The sequence below is a fragment of the Nilaparvata lugens genome, chromosome 2 (genome assembly GCF_014356525.2).
Source record: "Nilaparvata lugens isolate BPH chromosome 2, ASM1435652v1, whole genome shotgun sequence".
NCBI lineage: Eukaryota > Metazoa > Arthropoda > Insecta > Hemiptera > Delphacidae > Nilaparvata > Nilaparvata lugens.
The window spans coordinates 15,967,958-15,987,432 of record NC_052505.1 but is presented as its reverse complement, the minus strand read 5'-3'; the positions used below and the strand labels follow the sequence as shown (position 1 = coordinate 15,987,432).

At 34.1% G+C, this 19,475-nt stretch overlaps 1 protein-coding gene across 1 annotated transcript in view; it reads left to right on the top strand.

Moving 5' to 3' along the window:
- The first annotated feature begins 7,798 nt into the window (after window positions 1-7,798).
- LOC111052277 (mutS protein homolog 5) overlaps window positions 7,799-19,475 on the top strand; it is a 68,105-nt gene continuing 56,428 nt past the window's right edge. Inside the window, exons 1-8 of the mRNA XM_039419999.1 lie at window positions 7,799-7,847; window positions 8,295-8,423; window positions 9,410-9,484; window positions 10,309-10,388; window positions 10,541-10,704; window positions 14,541-14,769; window positions 16,694-16,861; window positions 18,877-19,015. Coding sequence (XP_039275933.1) covers window positions 7,803-7,847; window positions 8,295-8,423; window positions 9,410-9,484; window positions 10,309-10,388; window positions 10,541-10,704; window positions 14,541-14,769; window positions 16,694-16,861; window positions 18,877-19,015 — 1,029 coding nt within the window. The 5' untranslated portion in view covers window positions 7,799-7,802. The remainder of the gene's footprint in view (window positions 7,848-8,294; window positions 8,424-9,409; window positions 9,485-10,308; window positions 10,389-10,540; window positions 10,705-14,540; window positions 14,770-16,693; window positions 16,862-18,876; window positions 19,016-19,475) is intronic.

The window sequence follows — 19,475 nt, the reverse complement described above, 5'->3', positions numbered from 1 at the left end:
CTTATCTACTGCAGAGTCAACGTCACCACTACAAAAAACGGAATCCCAACTGCAATCACGGAGACTAAGATAGAGACCGAGAAAATCTCCTTTATGATATTCATAATGAAATTCAGGTGGGTGGCTTGAATTTAGCCCTGACGTCGTCACTGAGTATGAGGCATCCACACATAACGCAGGGTGATAACCATCTTCAGGGACAAGTGGATCATCGCTCTTCATTACTTTTACTGGAAAGTTACTCAACACTAAATCCAGAGTTCTACCAAGCTCATTTTGCACTGTGTTATATGATACTAGATCATAGAATGACATGAAACGATAAAGAAATTTTACTTTAGGTGAACCAGCAGAGAGATCATAAGTATTATTGTCAATTTCAGGTAAATTGAAATCTCCAACTATCATTAAATTCCCACTGAGAATGCCATTTAAAGATTCAATATATTCACAGTAGCCAAGAAAAATATTCGATGGAGTTGACGGTGGAATGTAAACAGCATTTATGTGATAATAGGTTGAGCTCAATTTTAGTCTTATCCCTACGGTATCAAAACAAAAATTATCATTCTGACAAAGCTCAATACAGAGCTCAGATTGTAATGACCTTCTTACTGCAATAAGAACTCCACCTCCCCTCTGACAGCCATCACCCCCGCCCCTATCACTCCGATAGACAGCATAGCGATCGTCGAAAACTTCACTGCTGATTATGCCACTGTGCAGCCAAGTCTCAGTCAATATTATCAAATCGTAATCTGCATTTAAAAGTGAATTATAGAAATTAAGGACCTTTGTACGAAGTCCCCGAACATTTTGGTAGTATACAGACAAAGAGTGATTGAAAGACATATATTATGATAAAAAGAAAAAGTAAATGAATAAGTGAAGAGATAAGAAAAAAGAAAAAAAAAATATTAGCGTCACCTTCAGCCGCACAAAAATGAAAAGGATTAAAAGTATTTCAGGTAGACGGATACCTAACGATAAGATACCGATAAAATGGGTTTATCTGTCACACAAACTGATACAGGTTTGGTACCGTTATGATATTGAATGAAATATTCAGGTTTCAGCTGAACGATACTTCCGCATGTGATTATCAATTACTGGTCTTAAACAAGAAAAAACTACTGTTGTTAACAAAAGAGAAAAAAAACTTGAAATTGAATTTGAAAAATCTATAGCAGTGGTAAGTAATTAAAAAACAAAGATAAAAAAATATTTCGTGTTAATTCAGCCCGAAAAATCGATCAATCGAACTCAAATAATCAATTTAAAATTCAAAGGTTCTATTTCAAATTCAATTATGTAACATACGGCACAAATTAATTACAGAGCCCAATATGCCGAGCAAAATCAAAACAAAATTAAAAATAAGACTACTTTCAAAATTAAAATAAATTTCAAGATAAAAATTAAAATAACCCATAACTTCAGAATCACTATGATCACAAAAGAGAACACGTTTAAAAATAATACAATTAATTTACCTAAGTCATTAGGCCACAAGTTTGAATATAAAAAAATATATATATAAAAACATTTTTATATAAGCATTAGTTAATCCGTATTCCTCAATATTCAATCTGCAAGCTTCACAAAGAATTGAAAAGAGTTAATGAGAATTTTTTAAAGAGAAAATTAAATTAAATTACGTAATAAATCAGTACCGGTTAGCTACTATATAATAGATAGAAAAAAAACAAGTCAACCTGAACTACGAAAAAGGTGATCAAAATAATTTAACATTTAGACGTAGCGGGAACAGCTTTGAGTCCAATGTGACGAGTAGACAGGTCCTTTACCCTTTTTCGGCCATCCAACAGTGCGTGTGTATGTGTACGACTTATGAACTTGACAATGATGGGAGGCGTCTCCTTACGTGGTCCCCTCACAGGTAGTCGGTGACAGCAGTCAATCGCCTCAGCTGTGACATGCATGCCGACGGCCTCGCATGTTTTCACCACTAGTTCACTCGTCACCTCACCCTTCACCAACGGAATACCGTGAAGCTCAACCGTATTCTTACGACCGTACTGTTCTAAATTGTCGTTCTCTCAATCAACGGAATGACTTGAAATTTGGAACTCAAGGTCCTTTCACTATAAGGATCCGACACGAATAATTTCGATCAAATGCAATTCAAGATGGCGGCTAAAATGGCGAAAATGTTGTCAAAAACAGGGTTTTACACAATTTTCTCGAAAACGGCTCCAACGATTTCGATTAAATTTATAGGTACCTAAAATAGTCATTGATAAGCTCTATCAACTGCCACAAGTCTCATATCTGTAAAAATTACAGGAGCTCTGCCCCATCTATGCGAAGTTCGATGTTGGGTTCCCAATTATCAGGCTTCAAATACAATTTAAACAAAAAAAAATAAATTGAAAAGATTGATCATGAAAATCTCTACAATTAATGTTTAGTAACATTTTCACCTAAAATTGAAAATAAGCTTGAAATTTGAGAAAATGTTATTATTTCAATTGCAAACTGTTGGCAACTGTTGATTCTATTAAATCATTCACTATGAAGAGATCCCGGGTTCAAACCCTCTCAATACCAAAAGTTTTTTAACCAGATCACTCCCGTGTTATCGGATGGGCACGTTAAACTGTCAGTCCCGGCTGAAGTATGACAGTCGTAAGGCCCATTGACGGCTTAAATTATATATTCAGGCGGTGGGACCTTCCCGCAAGGGACTCCCCACCAACAAAAGCCATACGAATTTACTTTTACTATGAAGAGATAGCAGACTTCGTGTGTCTGCAGCGCTATTGTCCTGTCACCAGCTGTCTCAGATCTTAGAATAGTAGATTTGCGCGGGAACACTAGCGTCAGGTGATCAATTTCCATAACGGCAAGGAAAGTTGTGTGAGTGCGCCACACCAGATTTTTGTTTTAGTTATAATTTCGCTTCCGCTTGCTTTACTGTCTATTGTGACCCATGTAAATTCATGTCAGTAGATACTTAAACTTGATGTAGAGTGTTAGTGCTCTGTGACTTGTTTTTTTCGTGAAATGACATTCCTGGGTCCCAGGGACCCAAGGGTCACGACTAACGTAACTTTTTTCGTTCTTTTCAAATGCACATTTTTTGCAATAGTGATTGGATTCAAGCAGTCAATATGTTCATTTTGAACAGAGACTTCGAAGAATGTACAAATTGACTTCTAGATTTCTATTTCAATGACATTAGTGAGGCTGAAAATAAATCATAGTTCAAGATAAGAATACTGACCCTGAGTGGGATGATGGTGAAACCAATGAAATTCAGGTGATCCCAGGAATACTAAACCTCCCCTAAAAGTGAACTTTATGAGACCTTATATATTCTTAATATTTCTAGTAGTGTTTCATGTAGGTTTTAGGATTTATAATAGTATTCATCACTATAATTTCATAACTCTTGCAAAGATTGGACAACATGAAATTGAGGGTAGGGTAAAAATTACCTAAGAGTGAACTATGACCTTCCAATTTTTTCCTATCTTTCTAGTAGTGTTGCATGTAAGATCCATCATAGTATTCATCACTATAATTTTTTGTTCACTTTATATAAAATAATAACCAAACGTTACTTTTGACTACCCTAAAAATGCAAGGTTTCACAAATTAATTTTTATAGTCATAATAAAGATCGATTTCTGCTTTACCTAAATGCTCAATGCGTTCATCAATAACCTTTGGACTTATTAGAATCATAGAATAACATAACATCTTAAAATATATTGAAATATTCAATATGAAAGAAGCGGGTCCCTGGGACCCAGGATCACGACTAACGTCAGAAAAAATAGGGTCATGACTAGAAGGTTAAATCAGAAGAACCTGGTGGCAATGGAAAGCAAGCACTCACAATCTATTCAGTGTTCATGTACAGAAAGATCCGTTACATACACTATCATTTTTGGAGGTCGGATGTTTTGCCGTCTATTAATTCTATTCGATTTAAAGGTGTGTACAGATATACGCGCCTCCAACACGCTCCTCGCACGCTCCGCAATCGCTCCGATCATGAACGTTACGCGAGATGTTACGCAAGGGTTCGATTGAGGTTCGAAATATGTTCGAAGGATGATCGATCCGCTCTTTTCTTATTGTTGACTTTGCTACAACCAGGACCTCCTAAATACCTAAATTATTTAGGAGGTCCTGCTACAACCTAACCTCACAAATGTGATACGTTCAATCCAGCTAATCGGATGACAAAGCTAAATAAAATGTTTTGACCAGGGGATTGCTGGGTAGCCTAATAATACATTATGTTAATATTATAAATTTTATGATTATTGCATTTATTTTAATGTTCTATTATAAAAGATAATTTCTGTCAATGTTTCAAAATGTAAAAGGATTGGTTGGAAATTCGGCTTTTTTATTCTAAAAGCTAATATGCCGGTACCTATTATAATAAATGCTTTTATAACTTTATATTATTCAATTTGATAATTAATTATTCATTTTGATAATTTTATTAGCCAGCACAGAGATCGAACTATTAACATATACAGGGTGATTCATAATTATGCTAAAATAATTTAATACGTGATAGTAGAGGTAAAAATAAGAAAAAAGTTCCTATAAACATATATCCATAAACGCTTCATTAGCGAGCTATACAGGGTGAAAGATTTCGCCTGGAATTCAGTTCCTCTGGTGAAATACACCGATGCTGAATTGTTTGGGGTCTAGTTTTTGAAAAACTTATGCTGGATTCATATGGAAAATATCTGAAAAATTGAATAAAACTAGTCTGGAAGCTTTTTTCTTATTTTTACCTCTACTATCACGTATTAAATTATTTTACCATAATTATGAATCACCCTGTACTACAAACGAAAACGTTGACCACGCATGCGCAACTATTGGTTAGTTCGACGTTTGACCTAGGAGCTAGCCAAGCTCGACCTCTGTTACACGCTCTTATCGCGTTCCACTCTTGCTCCCCCTTCGATCATCAATCGATCTGCTTGAGTGACGCTCGATTGTGGAGCAGAGCGAAAGTCTGTACGCACCTTTACATATTTTGATAAACACACGATGTCTGCACACAGATGCACACATCATGTGTTACTCAAGTTCTGTTCAATCTGTTAAAATTTATAAGGGTGGCAAAAAATTGAAAGTTTGAAAATAATGGTTTATTTACCTTATTCAATATGCAATTTCACAATCAAGGACCATGCCATTCCTGAATAGATCGTGTCAGCCATAACATTTTTAACATGAAAAAAGTCATTGATTATTATACAGAATCTTTTTTATCAGCCACTTAGACAAGGAAGACCTGAAGACATTCACTGGACGCTCCCTCTCTGGCTCTGGTAAGTATAGTTAAACATCCTCAGTGCCAGCACCGGGAAACAGTCCCTGCGTGTCTGGACAGTCGGAAACAGTCGACAGCGTGGAACATCCAAATTTGTCCTCCGGGTGTTGTAGGAGAGCACTTGCTCTCTTTGCTGTAGCGTTGAAATGTTGCTCCTCACATATAGCCACTAAGCCAGGATGTAGTGCACACAAACTGTGTGGATGCCCAATCTGCGGAAGATCGGCTGGCAATATGCATCATGCTTGCTATGTGATGTGATGATTCGAAGAGCCATAGAGCCATAGAGCTTTCTTTTGGAGCCATAGAATGTCTCTGGCGAATGACTCCAGATTAGGATATCATACAGTATTCGGTTACCAAAAAACGGCATGGTACAACATCAACAATCGCTCGATTCTCAGCAGCACTCTCAACTTCCTGAATAGATTTATTACTCTTGATAGCTTCTTGCACACATCAAGAATATGATGCTCCCAGGTTATCTTTGAATCTATAGGCCTACTGAAGGAGGATGACAGGTCCCAGGTTAAGATCTGTGCTGCCAAGAGTACACATCTCTTTCTGGGTCTTACCTTTGATGAGAAGCAGCTTATTTGCGGAGAACCAGTCCCTGGCTTCAGCGAAGAGTATGCAACGGCCGTTTCTACACTTACCGATTGTCGGCCGACATTTATCGTCACGACACCCAGATTGTCATCTGATTGGCCAATTGTAAGGAAGCTATAGAACGCCTCCACCAAATATGTAAGCAAGTTGTGGAACGGCGGGAGAAGCCTCCACCAAATATGTAAGCAATATATTTGCCTTCACCAAATATGTAAGGGTGGGAAAATGAAAAATAAACACAAGAAAAGATCGTACAGGTTTTTGATATTTAAAACAAAACAATAAATTATTTATTACAAAATTAGAATTATAATTAGAAATTACGAAATAATAATAATCAGATGAATATTTCAGGGGCTACTCGCTTTGCTGCTAATGAGGATTCAATGTTTGTGGTTATGAAAAATTAAAGAACAATGACTCAGTAGTCACCTACCTTTTTGAAATAGTTTCCCACTTTGGCATCCACTGGTATTTCGCGGCGTTAATTATTAATTAAAAATCAAAATAACTGATCCAATGAAATGGGTTCAGATCCCGTCCTATTCAATAATACAATTCTCTTTAAACTGCCCGAACTGCGACAGGAAAACTGTATTATAAAACAAGAGCAAAATCTATCCCCTTCACCAGAACAGCCGGACTTTACTCACAGTCCTAACGAACGAGCTCACACACCAAAAGAAAAATTTTGGGTATTAAATATAACTCAGTCAATGCCAAACATGAAAGCCATTTCAGTACATATTTTTATCTGTCGCACAAGCGGCACGTTTGTTATTAAAAACAAAAGAGAAGCTACATTAATTTTGACAACAAATAAAATAAACAATCTTTCTGTCGATGACAAAAATTGTTCAAAGACAAAAACACTGTTCATTAAACTTTTACAATTTAAAACTCTAAAATCCTGATCAATATGAGATAAATATATGATTCATATATATGTCCCATATGACCAGGTGACACATCACCCATCCCGCTGAAAGACTCGTCCCTGAGTCTGTAGTCAAGAGGGGAACAAAAAAAAAATAATAATAAAACAAAATAATATACTCTGGAAACAAACGTGTGCCTGATTGACTTGATAATGCTACTATACATTGAAATCAAACATTTACATAGAAAGGTAGGTTACTCAAACTAAAATATAAACATTCATATCAAATTCAAAATGAAACTATGCTGCACAATAACATTGATTAAATATGAAACTAACTTTCAATATTATACACATTAATATACATTGCACTTTAATTTAATCTCATCTTGAAAATAAGACGTACATGAATATTCAACTATTATGAAAAGAAAATCTCAATTGACAATATATTTATTTGTGAATCAACATTGAACTACTTCAAAAGCTGCAATAAAAATCGAAGAAGAAAAAAAAAACTTTATAAGTACATATGACTCATAACTATATAGTCAAGAAAGAGAACAATAAAACAGTTAATCCATCAAAAAGCAACTATATAACTCTTAACTATCGATTATATGTATCTTAGGTTGTGCTTTTTACAGCAGATAATTTACACACATACAACTTGATGCCTAAATATGCACAGAATAAAGTTAAAAACCCTAACCAGCCAAATAATATATAAAAGACAAAACTAGAGGAATTTATAACATCTCCCCAAGAATTTGGAAGATCTACTTTGTGAAGTATATCTGACGATATTACGTCTTGAACTGTAAATGTTCACGTCTTAAACTGACAAAAACACTGTTCATTAAACTTTTACAATTTAAAACTCTAAAATCCTGATCAATATGAGATAAATATATGATTCATATATATATCCCATATGACCAGGTGACACAATTCTTACCAACAGCTGGTTCTCAGCCAATGGGAGGACAATCTCGGTGTCGTGACGAAAAAAGCCGACAATCGGTAAGTATGAAAACGACCAACGGATTTTAATAATAATACTGATTGATGGTGATGCCCACATAAGCTCGTAGGCTTGTGCGTGGGTAATGAGTGAGAGGGATAATGATGAGAGATGACGACTACTTTTTAGGTAGTCGGGACCGACGGCTTATCGTCTCCTCCGGAAGACGGGATTACAAATAATTTTGGTGCAAATAATGCGCGCACATGCGCTCTGGTCCCAACAAGAAAAACTTCTTGACTTGCTTTTCCACATAACAAAATAAGAAAATATAATTTATTCTTCAAGTTTAATGTGAAACATGTTTGAAACCCTATCCATTTATAAACACTTTGTATAAATAGGTCATGATGATTTTTAATTATAATTTAATTTAAAAATAAATATAATGAAAAAGTGTTTCCTCGTTGTCTCTTATTCTCAAAAGCTGCATGTCTTCTTTTCAGATAGCAATGAGTTTATTTACTGTTGTGAATAACAACAGCAATGGCACAGCTGGAGAAAGCGTTGTTGAAACTTCTGAGAAGAATGAAAATGATAGGGAAGTTTCGTCTGATGCAGCTTGTTCAGAGCAGGTTAGCTACCGTTTTTTGCATTGAATTTTGTTGAATATGTATAAATTTATAAATTAAACCTTTAACTTGATGCTTAGTTCGATGCTATACCATTATTATAGTTCGAATTATCTCATTATTTTAAACGACTTCTAGATAGTTTAAGCTATCTAGTACCTACTCTAGTAATTTTTATTTGATATGCCTCAAAACTTTCTCAGGTTCAACTCCAAGTTCCAAATAAATGTTTTTTTATAGTAAATAATTTCATCGTACGAGTACAGACTCACTCTCTCTCTCTCTCTCTCTCTCTCTCTCTCTCTCTCTCTCTCTCTCTTTATTATATTTAATATTAAATATTAATTAATAAATTAATTAATTAATATTAAATATTAATATCTTTATTATATATTAATATTTCATCTTAATATATTGTTTTGATAATAATTATTATACTTTGTAAAATCTTTATTTTTAGGGTTGTTTTGTGTGCATTGTGAGTGAATGGCAACTTGATTAGATCTTCATTTCTGATAGGTTTTCCTATAGATTTATCTAGTGGAATTTGAAATATTGTTTCCAATTGTATAAATAAATAAAGTTTAAAATTCTCTTTTATTATATGTTATTGTATTTTGATTAATAGTTTTATTTACTTATATATTAATCTTATGTAATCTTATTACATAATATGTAATCTATTTTTTTCTGTTCTTATGTAAATTTTTCTTCTTTTGTAAAGGGTTGTGTGGCAGAGAGGACCAGGAGTCCTAATTCCGCCCTAATAAAGGCATATAATCAATCAATCAATCTCTCTCTCTAAATGTGTGTCTCTCACGTCTCTCTGTTGTTTATTATTAGAACAATCAAATTATTTATTATGATGATCAGTTTCATTTTCACGTTTTGCATAGTACTCCTAGAAACTTTATCACTATTCAATTTTCATTTGGTCTCTTTTGATTATTGGTTTGAGTGTTATCAACCTCAGGTGATTCTTTTTTCAGGAACAAGTGATTTTATCTGTTTATTGGAAAAATGGAAAACTAGGCGCAGTGGCCTATTCCATCAATCAATCCGAGGTAAAGCAAACAAAATATAATTCATTTATTTATTCCATCAAACAAAAATACAAAATAAAAATATTTATCATTATATTTGGAACAATTAAGTACATTCCTCGTAGAAGACTGTGCGCGGAATGTGATTTCTGCTATGAAAATCACTGAAACATATTGATGAACAATTTATAATGTACTAAAATACCGTAAATAATTTCATATAATTACAAAGGTAACAGTTATGTTCTGATCTAACAAAATAAAAATATAATATTGTAATACAAAACCTACTGTGTTGTTAGGGTGATTTAAAGGTAAATATATACTTATTAAAATAATGAAAACTACTTGATATTGTTAAAACCACTGGTTTATCAAAATAAGTTGATATACTATTTTCGGTTGATACACCGTTATTAATCTCTCATATTAAGATTATGATAATTACTTGATATTGTCAAAACCACTGGTCTATTAAAACAATTGAGATACTAGTCTCGGTTGTTACATCGTAATCAATATTTCCAGTTTACTGGTTTATTGAAACAATTTGAGATAATATTTTCTGTTGTTACAACATTATCAATCTCTCTAGTTTACTGGCTAATTGAAACAATTTGAGATACTAGATTCTGCTGTTACACAATTGCACTAGAGAGATTGATAATGGTGTAACAACCGAAACTAGTATCTCGAATTGTATCAATAAACCAGTGGTTTTGACAGTATCAAGTCGTTCTACTTTTTCAATAAAAAACTAATACTTTATTATAGTTGATTTACAAATTCTGTAAGTTTTTTGAGATTTTATTTTAATTTAAAAATACTTTTATCACTATTTCCAGGTTCACGTTCTGTATGACATAATTGATGTCAATCCTGAATTCAGATTGTTGCATTCTCTTTTCCTGCAAGTTCAGCCCTGGTAATTCTTCACAGTATTTCATAAATATTAGTAATATATTTCAACTATCTCTATTATATATTTATTCATTCATTTATTTATTTATCTATTCAGTTATTTATTTTTTATTCTTATATTTATTTATTCATTTATTTTCTTATTAATTTTTTCAGGAAAGTGGTGACTTGCTGCGCACTTTCAGAAATATTTCTGAAGACGGTGAAAAATTTGGCCACAGGCGAAATAATTGATAATGAGCATGACACTGAAAGTTCGGCTACTTCTGATGTAAATCCTGATACGAAAGTGGTTCATTTACTTTCTGGAAAAAAATTCAGTGAGTAATTTTGATCTGAAATATCTATTTAAATTAGTTTTTACTAATTTATAACTTCAAAAATACTGATCCTGTGCAGCTTGAAGCTCCGCTTGCTTTTTTAAACTACTTGTGAAACAATACGTCTTCTACCAATATTTTATGATTATTCAATAATATTTTTAGCACAGGGCCTGTTTAGCACGGAATCTCAGCTTGAACTTGATTGAATCAATGTAAAGTTTCGTTTGCTGATTTTGATTCATACCAATACCTACTATTACTTACGTAATACCATAGAGAAACAATAGCGTGAGTAGATATCCCATGGTATAGGGCGTTTATGTCGCAACTTTTACTGCTATCTCAAGCCGATTACTGTCGATTATTTTAGATTTTTACAGTTTTGTTGGGGTGAGAGTGTATGAACGGCACAATATGAGAGACTGCCAGCATTACACAGCTTCACGGGAAAGAACTACGAGGACTATCGGCTTGAGATAACAGTAAAAGCTGCGACATAAACGCCCTATACCATGGGATATCTACTTACGCTATTGTTTCTCTATGGCAATACATACTACAATAAAGTGTAGTAATTTAAACAATATTACCTACAATAGGAAGGATAATCTTACCAGTGAATTATAATGTTATTTTCGTTCAGTTGAGTATAAAACCTAATGGACTTTATTAGTCTTACCACTAATACATTCGAAACCAGTGAATCATGGTTAATCACGATTAAATACCACGAGAACTAATCAGAGAAGTCAGGCTTCTCTGATTGGTTCTCGTTGCATTTAATCGGGATTAGAAGTTAACATACTTTTTCGCAACTGGGTGTTAGTAGTTTAGGTTAAACAAAATGCTTCTTATAATAACTATGTGAATCAATATGTTACTTAGGTATTACTTAGGTAATAGTAGGTATTGTTCATACTGAGATTGAACGACCAGCTGATTCAATTTAGTTTAAGCAAGAGTTTAAGCTTTTACTGTGACACTTTATAAACAAAACTTGCACATTATGGAACCGCTGACATGTGTTTCAGCGCAATCAGCATGACATTTTTTGACATAGTCCTATTGTATTTGTTTCATGTATTGTTATTTTTAAAATTGGTGTAGTCCCGTTGGAAGTTGAATGTTGAATATTATGAAGCTGTCATTAGTTTTCAAAAAATTTAGTTTTAAAGAATAAATGAATAGTAGTATGAATGGCTCCTGCAGCTCTTTTCAAACAAACAATTTTCACTCCTGTTGACAGAGCAAAAGCAATTTATTAATAGTTATTTGTGCAACTAGTGCGCAAAGTGACAGTTTGCTGCACCGAAAGAAACGTTTACGCCCGAGCCGTAGGCGAGGGCGGAATGGTTTCTTGAGTGCAGCAGAGGAATTTTTCGCACGTATTTCACATTAAGTTTTTCCTACAGTTACCATTGAATATGAAAAGTGGGTAATTATGGGTAAAATTGCCTGAAATGCATCAAATGTTTTTCTGTGTAATTTTATTATTGATAAAAACCTTAATCCTAAAATCCTAAAGTCCTCGTTGTCCTTGGTTATAATATATGATTAATAATTTGCTCGTTGTGCTTCGTTGCACCTCTGCTCACTATAGCAGCCCAGTCACTGTTACCAACTTCATTTTGATTTTGCTGCACTGTTGCTCCATATAACCTACTAAGTATTTTGCGTTGCCATGTTGCAAATCTGGAGTGCAGAAAAATTTTTCCCGCACTAGAGCGGAAAAGTGATTCTTTGCGTTCTGTAATCAGTGCAGCAATGGCCACTTTTCAACGTAACTGTAGGAAAAAATAATTAACTTATTTCATCTGTTTTCTATAAGTTATTCTTAAATTTCGTGTTTGTGTAGATTATATGACAATCTGAAAAGTATACGAATTCCGCCTGTTGACTCTTGAAAAATGAATACCATTTCTCAAATATTAAAAATAATACACTATTCTTAAGATGCTCTATGTATATTTTCGTTGTGGAATACTTTGTGGACAAATCACGGTACTCAGCTATAGTGAGGTGAGGTCCACGTTAAAATGGCAGTGGAGAAAGATAGGAGAATAACGTTGCCGATCGTCGGTCTTGTATAAACGGTAGGTGATACACGTTTATTTCTTCTTCTTCTTCTTCTTCTTTTTCCTTTTTGCCTTTTCCCCATTATTTGGGGTCGGCCAGGACCTCCTAAACCCTGGGTCCTGGGTGGGCTCTCCTTGATCTATTTCTGATTTGTCAGGTCCAACTGCTTCATATTTTTATGAAATAAACCTAGCCATGTGAGACGGGGTCTGCCAATGCCCCTCGACTGGGTCTCCATATCAAGTACTTTCCCTGTCATATGATTGGGTGAACGTCTATTTACATGTCCATACCAGCGTAATCTTCCTTCCATTATCTTCTCATAGACTGGTGCCACCCGGAAACTGTCCCGAACATGCGTGTTTCGAATGTGGTCCAGTCTAGTCACACCCCCTGCCCATCTCAGCATTTTCATTTCAGCAGAATGGAGTTTCTCTTCTTGCTGTTTTTCAGCGGCCAACACTCACTACCATATAGCATTGCTGATACATCTTTATTAATGTAATATTAACTGTTTATTCTCGTTTAAAATAATCAATTATATTTTATTAAGCAATAAATTATATTTTTCAACAATTTCATAATGAATTTTCATAATTAAGATGAAATATTTTGTTAATTTTAATTTTTTTGTGATAAAATAAGTGTTTAGTGTTTACAACTTTGTGTTTCTTGAATGGTTCCAAATTTTCTTAAATAACTCAATATTATTCGTTATAAGTGGCAATTGAGTGGAATATTTCAAATCAATTTATTGATTCAAGCCATCTAAATTCAAAATTTATTGTTTTAATGTTTATTTTCGTCTAAAATTTTATAAAAATTGTACACGTGAAATTCTAACCTTATCTTGGACTTTGTCACTTATAAATTTGGAAGAAAAATAGCACAAGGACTACCTTATTATTTCATCTTTCAATGTTATTACATTAGTGTCATTTGCATTGTAAATAAATAAAATAAAATTATTAATTCTACATTGTTAAAAGACGGTCTGGCAACAGAGCAAAGTGAGAAAAAGATAGCGCTATCCGCTTTGTTGAATGACAGACAAGGATAGCAATACGATTGCTAATCAAAGTGTCATTATACGACCTCACTACAGGTAGTTTCAAGTTTGAGAGTGTTGAATGTATTTATTTAAATGGTGGCGCACATAGTGGTTTAACATAAAAATGGTAAAACATACTGCTTTTAAATACATGCATTACATTCAACACTCTCAAGCTTAAAGGTACCTTTGCACTTGCAGCTCCTACTTCATCTCAAACAACTCCTTTTTCAACTACTCGTTCTCTATCTTCAACCACTCATTTTTCAACAGCTAATTAATAATCTTCATGTACTTTCTTTCACTACTCGTTTTTTATCATCAACTACACATTTTCCAACTCCTAGTTCTTTGTCTTTAACTACTCATTTTTCAACTGCTACTTCTTTATCTTCAAGTACTTCTTTTCAACTACTCGTTCTTTATCTTCAACTTCTCTTTTTTCAACTACTCGTTCTTTGTCTCCAACTACTCCTTTTTCAACTACTAGTTCTTTATTTTCAACTACTCCTTTTTCAACTGCTAGATCTGTATCTTCAAGAACTTATTTTAAACTACCAGTTTTTTTTATCTTCAATTGCTCCTTTTCAACCGCTAGTTCTTCATCTTCAAGTACTTCTATTTTAACTACTCGTTTTTCATCCTCAACTGCTAGTTCTTTATCATTAACTACTTGCGTACAGATAGTGTGACATGTTGTTGCCAGATGTTGAGACGGCGCGCCACCTGATCTACGGCCTGCGACTGCCGGGCGAGCCGGACTCGGCGAGCGAAGAGGACCGCCGCAACCACATCCAGTCGCAGTTCAGCCTCTCCAACAACACCTCGTTTGTGGCCGCCTTCGGGGGCCTGCTCAACTTCCTCGGCAAGTCGCTCGGTCGAGTCAACACCAACACCTCGATCAATCCTATTCAAGCTATCAACGTGCTCTCGCTGTAAGTCAACTCATCAATTTCGACTTTGGTTTTGGATTGCAGCAAGCAATGGCAAAATAACATAACTGCTGATTTGATAACTGATTGATTTGTCAAGCTTGGTATAAGATTGCAGCAAGCGAGGGCAAAATAACATGAACACTGCTGATTTGATAATGGATTGATTTGTCAACGGAAACCAAGATAAGATATTTATTTTTCCTACAGATACCTTGAAAAGTGACCATTTCTGCACTGATTGCAGGCTGCAAAGAATCACTTTTCCGCTCTAGTGCGCAAAGTATTACTTTGCGTACTCCAGATTTGCAGCATGACAACGCAAAATAGTTAGTAGGTTATATGGAGCACCAGTGCAGGAAAATAAAAATTAAGTTGGTAACAATGTCTGTGGTTAGAAAAGAATCATCATTGGCTATATGGCTACATATTTATGATAAAATCCCAATCTAGAAATCCAAAACAATAATAATGTTTATCTAAATCATAATTAAATAATAAATAATGTTTCTTTTCTATTGACAGTAATAGTTATTTCAACTCCAAGCAATGAGAATGTAGCAAACACACATTATGAAATTCGAATTTTCAGGTGAAATAATTACCGTTCGAAATCCATGTCAATAAAATTAATAAAATAACATTCGAATATACTACAATATTTTTTTTTCTGTTGTCCATGTTATTTTATAAATATTTTTTAGTTTACTTAAAGTATTTTTCGGTAATTTTAGTTAACCGTAAGTCTAAATATCTGAATACTGTTTTTAGCTGAATGAAACGAAGTTATATAGGTACGATTCTTCCCGCTAGGTCGCGCGCTTGTCGGTTCAGCCATCCCAATGAGCTGTTGGCATGTATTTTGAATGCGAATTTTTTGTTCTATCTGTATTTTTTCTGATTCTTGAATGAATAAAAATGAGAACTTTGGCTGAGAATTTTCAACTACAATTGGATTATTACTTTTTAAATGAATTAAGGTTGTTATTAATATCAGCATCACACACACAAACATTTGATGGATTTCAGCAATCATTTTACCCATAATTACCCACTTTTCATATTCAATGGTAACTGTAGGAAAAATTTAATGTGAAATACGTGTGCAAAGTTCCTCTGCTGCACTCAAGAAACCATAAACGTAAAAGTTTTTTTTCGGTGCAGCAAACTGTCACTTTGCGCACTAGTTGCACAAATAACTATATTCAACACTGCATAATATTATCACATAAGTATACTGTTGAATCTGATTACACCTTCATTACAGTACACCTCGCTCAATCCCATTCTCACCATTCACATGCTCTTGCTGTAAGTCAACTAATCACTTCGGACCTTGGTCTTAGATTGCAGAAAACAAGAGCAAAATAACACGAACCCTGCTGATTTGATAACTGATTGATTTGCCAACGGAAACTAAGATGACATGTTTATTCATTTACCTGCGCACAGGGTTTCTTTGCAGGTGTAGATTCTTATATATATATATATTTTTTTTGTCTTGAAAGTGTTGTATATTTTTTTGAGAATCAATAAATTTGAATTTGAATTTGAACTCTACATATTATCACATAAGTACTCAGTTGAATCCGATTACACCTCGATTACAGTACACCTCGTTCAATCCGATTTCACTCTATATAAGAAGTTTTTTCAGCGTGTCATCAGAAAACAACATCGAACTTATACATGGAAGAAAGAATCAGTGGAAGGATATTGGCAGCCTTCAGACGTTTAGATTTGACAAGCCTCATCTTGAATTAAAATATTAGCTTTCTCCTAACATCTATTATCCGGCTTTGTACCGTGAAATTCTTCAATTGCATTTATAATATTGTATGAACCTTCATTATTATTAAAACCTTATCTCTTATAATATTCTATGAGCCTCCATTATAAGATTAATCTTATATAATTTCAATTGCAGAAACAATCTGGTGTGGGTTGACAATGACTCGTTGCGCGCACTGCAAGTGTTCTCGGGCATGCGCCATCCCTCACCCTACAAGTGGAGTGAGTGCAGCAACAAGGAGGGAGTCAGCATACTGTCTCTCTTCAATCGATGCTACTCGTCTCTCGGATCCAGACGTATGAGGTAGGCCTACATATACGTTCTAACTCAGTGCAAATGATTGGTTACCAATTCTCTTTTACCATTGGATACGTTCTGGGAACAAGGTAGCATGTTCCAAGTGGTAAATTGTTCTAGTCACAATTTACTGGTAAAAAGTTACATGGAAACCATTTTGATTGTAAATGTTCCAAAATCCGGTTACCGGTAAATAATAAATCCTGCCTTGTACTGTGACCACCTTGCATTTCACAATTTACCACATCGAAGAGCTCTCATTGGTCAATAGGATGAACCAGATAGCTTGCTCAGATATGAGCAAGCTTTGGATGAACTGGATTCTCAGATAGCTTGTTGGTCTGGTATAGCATAGCCACAGAATAGGCTACATAACCAACAAATCAACAAAATAATCTTTCATAACCACTCCTTAAATTATCTCTACTTTATAGAATATTTGAGAGTGATGAAGTGGAAAGAGTGCACACTTCTCTAAAAGGTAAGTTTGTACAGCAGCCTTTGTTCATTCACGTAGCTAGAAACGACACACTTTGGTGGAAATTATGCCTGTTGTTCTATCCCGATCATATTCATATGATTTTTGTAATTATATCAACGAATAAATAAATAAATAAATATGTAACATTTGTTACACTTGTTCCATATTCTGCTTCAGCAAAATTAGAATATATATTTTTTTAACTCAACTCATAAAAGTGAAATGCTTCATCATCTTGAGCGATCCCTAGATATTCAATATTATTGTACAATATCAGTATCTACTTCTGACATCAGTAGACACACGTCATAGACACTGTGTCCAAATGTTATAAGTATAGTGAGGTCCACGTTATAATGGCAGTGGAGAAAGATAGGAGAACAGCGTTGCCGATTCTATGCCTTGCTTCAGTCTTCTATAGAGAGTAGCTGATACCGTTATATCTTATGTAATAATACCGGGGGACCGAGCTTCGCTCTGGAGTGTAAAAGCATAGAACATTTGTAACGAAAGATTGAATTTATAGTTTATATTTATTTATTCATTTTCTCAGTCGTACAATTATTTTTAAAGTTATATGAGGGGGCACATCAGGCTTATACCCAAACTGTCCCTTTTCAAATTTATACTACAGTCTAAATCAAAATCTAGGTTAAGCTTCTATCACTCATCAAAATAACAATTTATTCACACTTCAAAAACAATTACATCGTCAATTACAAATAGATATACTATGAATTCGATTTAGAATGATATACTATGTTTGCCATAATATTTGTTAATATACTATGTACTATTTTACACTAACAGCATCTAGTTACTATTTTGGACTTTCTGAAGTAAACATGTTTTCTAAAAAAAAGAGAAATAAACAAAAATAAGTTTTTCTTACTGTATTATTCTTCTCGTGAGATCAGCTGAGGAATAACCCACACATGCACTCCCTCACTCACTTCCATCACGGTATCGACAGAAGACAAAATTTCCATCTGTTTTTCCAAGGACGTATTTATCCTTTTAATGTCCTTCAGAGAGTTATCCCAGGATTGAGACCTAGTGCAATCGAATTTTCATATCATTAACCTACTTTGCTCCAAATTTCTTGAGAATCGTTAGAGCCGTTTTCGAAACAGAAATAGCTTGTTTAATAGTATAGGATTAACTGTTCATTCTTGTACAAAATAATCAATTATATTTTATTAGTCAAGAGATATATTTTTTAATGGTTAAATAATACATTTTCATAATTTATATAAATTATCAAACATTGTTGAAAACGATCAGGCAACGGTACGAAGCTAGAAAAGGATAGCACTATCTGATTTTTCGAATGATAGACAAGAATACCAACACCAATGTTAATTGGATACTGCCATTATAACGTGGACCTCACTACAGGTACTATATTGAACGATAATAGTGACCACCTAGGGACCGCTTTACCAAAATACGTATAATACTTTTCCCTAAATATCTTTTCCATATTAATTGACCATTATTTCTTATATAAATTTATCAAGTTTTCCTGAATGACTTTCAGGGCGCTACTCAGTCAACCAACACAAGACCTCGCATTAATCAAAGAGCGGCAAGATGTGATAGAGTTTTTCGTGGATAACTCAAACAGTCAAGTAGTTGAAAAGTTGTCCAACTACATTGTTAATATCCGTAGTGTCACGGTGAGCTAATTCATCCATTATTATTCAATCATTTAGAATTACACACCTTTTAGATAAGTAGGCACCTCAGGCTCAAGCCCAAAACGGTTCTAATTATAATTTATAAAACAGTCAAATGAAGTTGGGTTACAGCTAGGTGGGCTATATTTATGAAGGTCTATTTGGAATAAAATATGAAAACTGACTGCATAAATATATCAATACAAATGAATCCATTCATAAAAACCAACCAAAGAAGTTTGTTGAATGATCATATTATTTATTATTTCATCTCTCATCGTCAGTTTCATTATCCAAGCACAAGCCTAGAACTCATGTGGGCATCATCTTTGACTATAGAAAGAATGTCTCTGTCTATAGTCAAAGGCATCATCTTCAGCAAAAAAAGTTTTAAATAAACCGTATGTTCATCCTGAATCGATTTTGTGAGTTCCAGTCGATGTTCAAACAATTCTCTTTT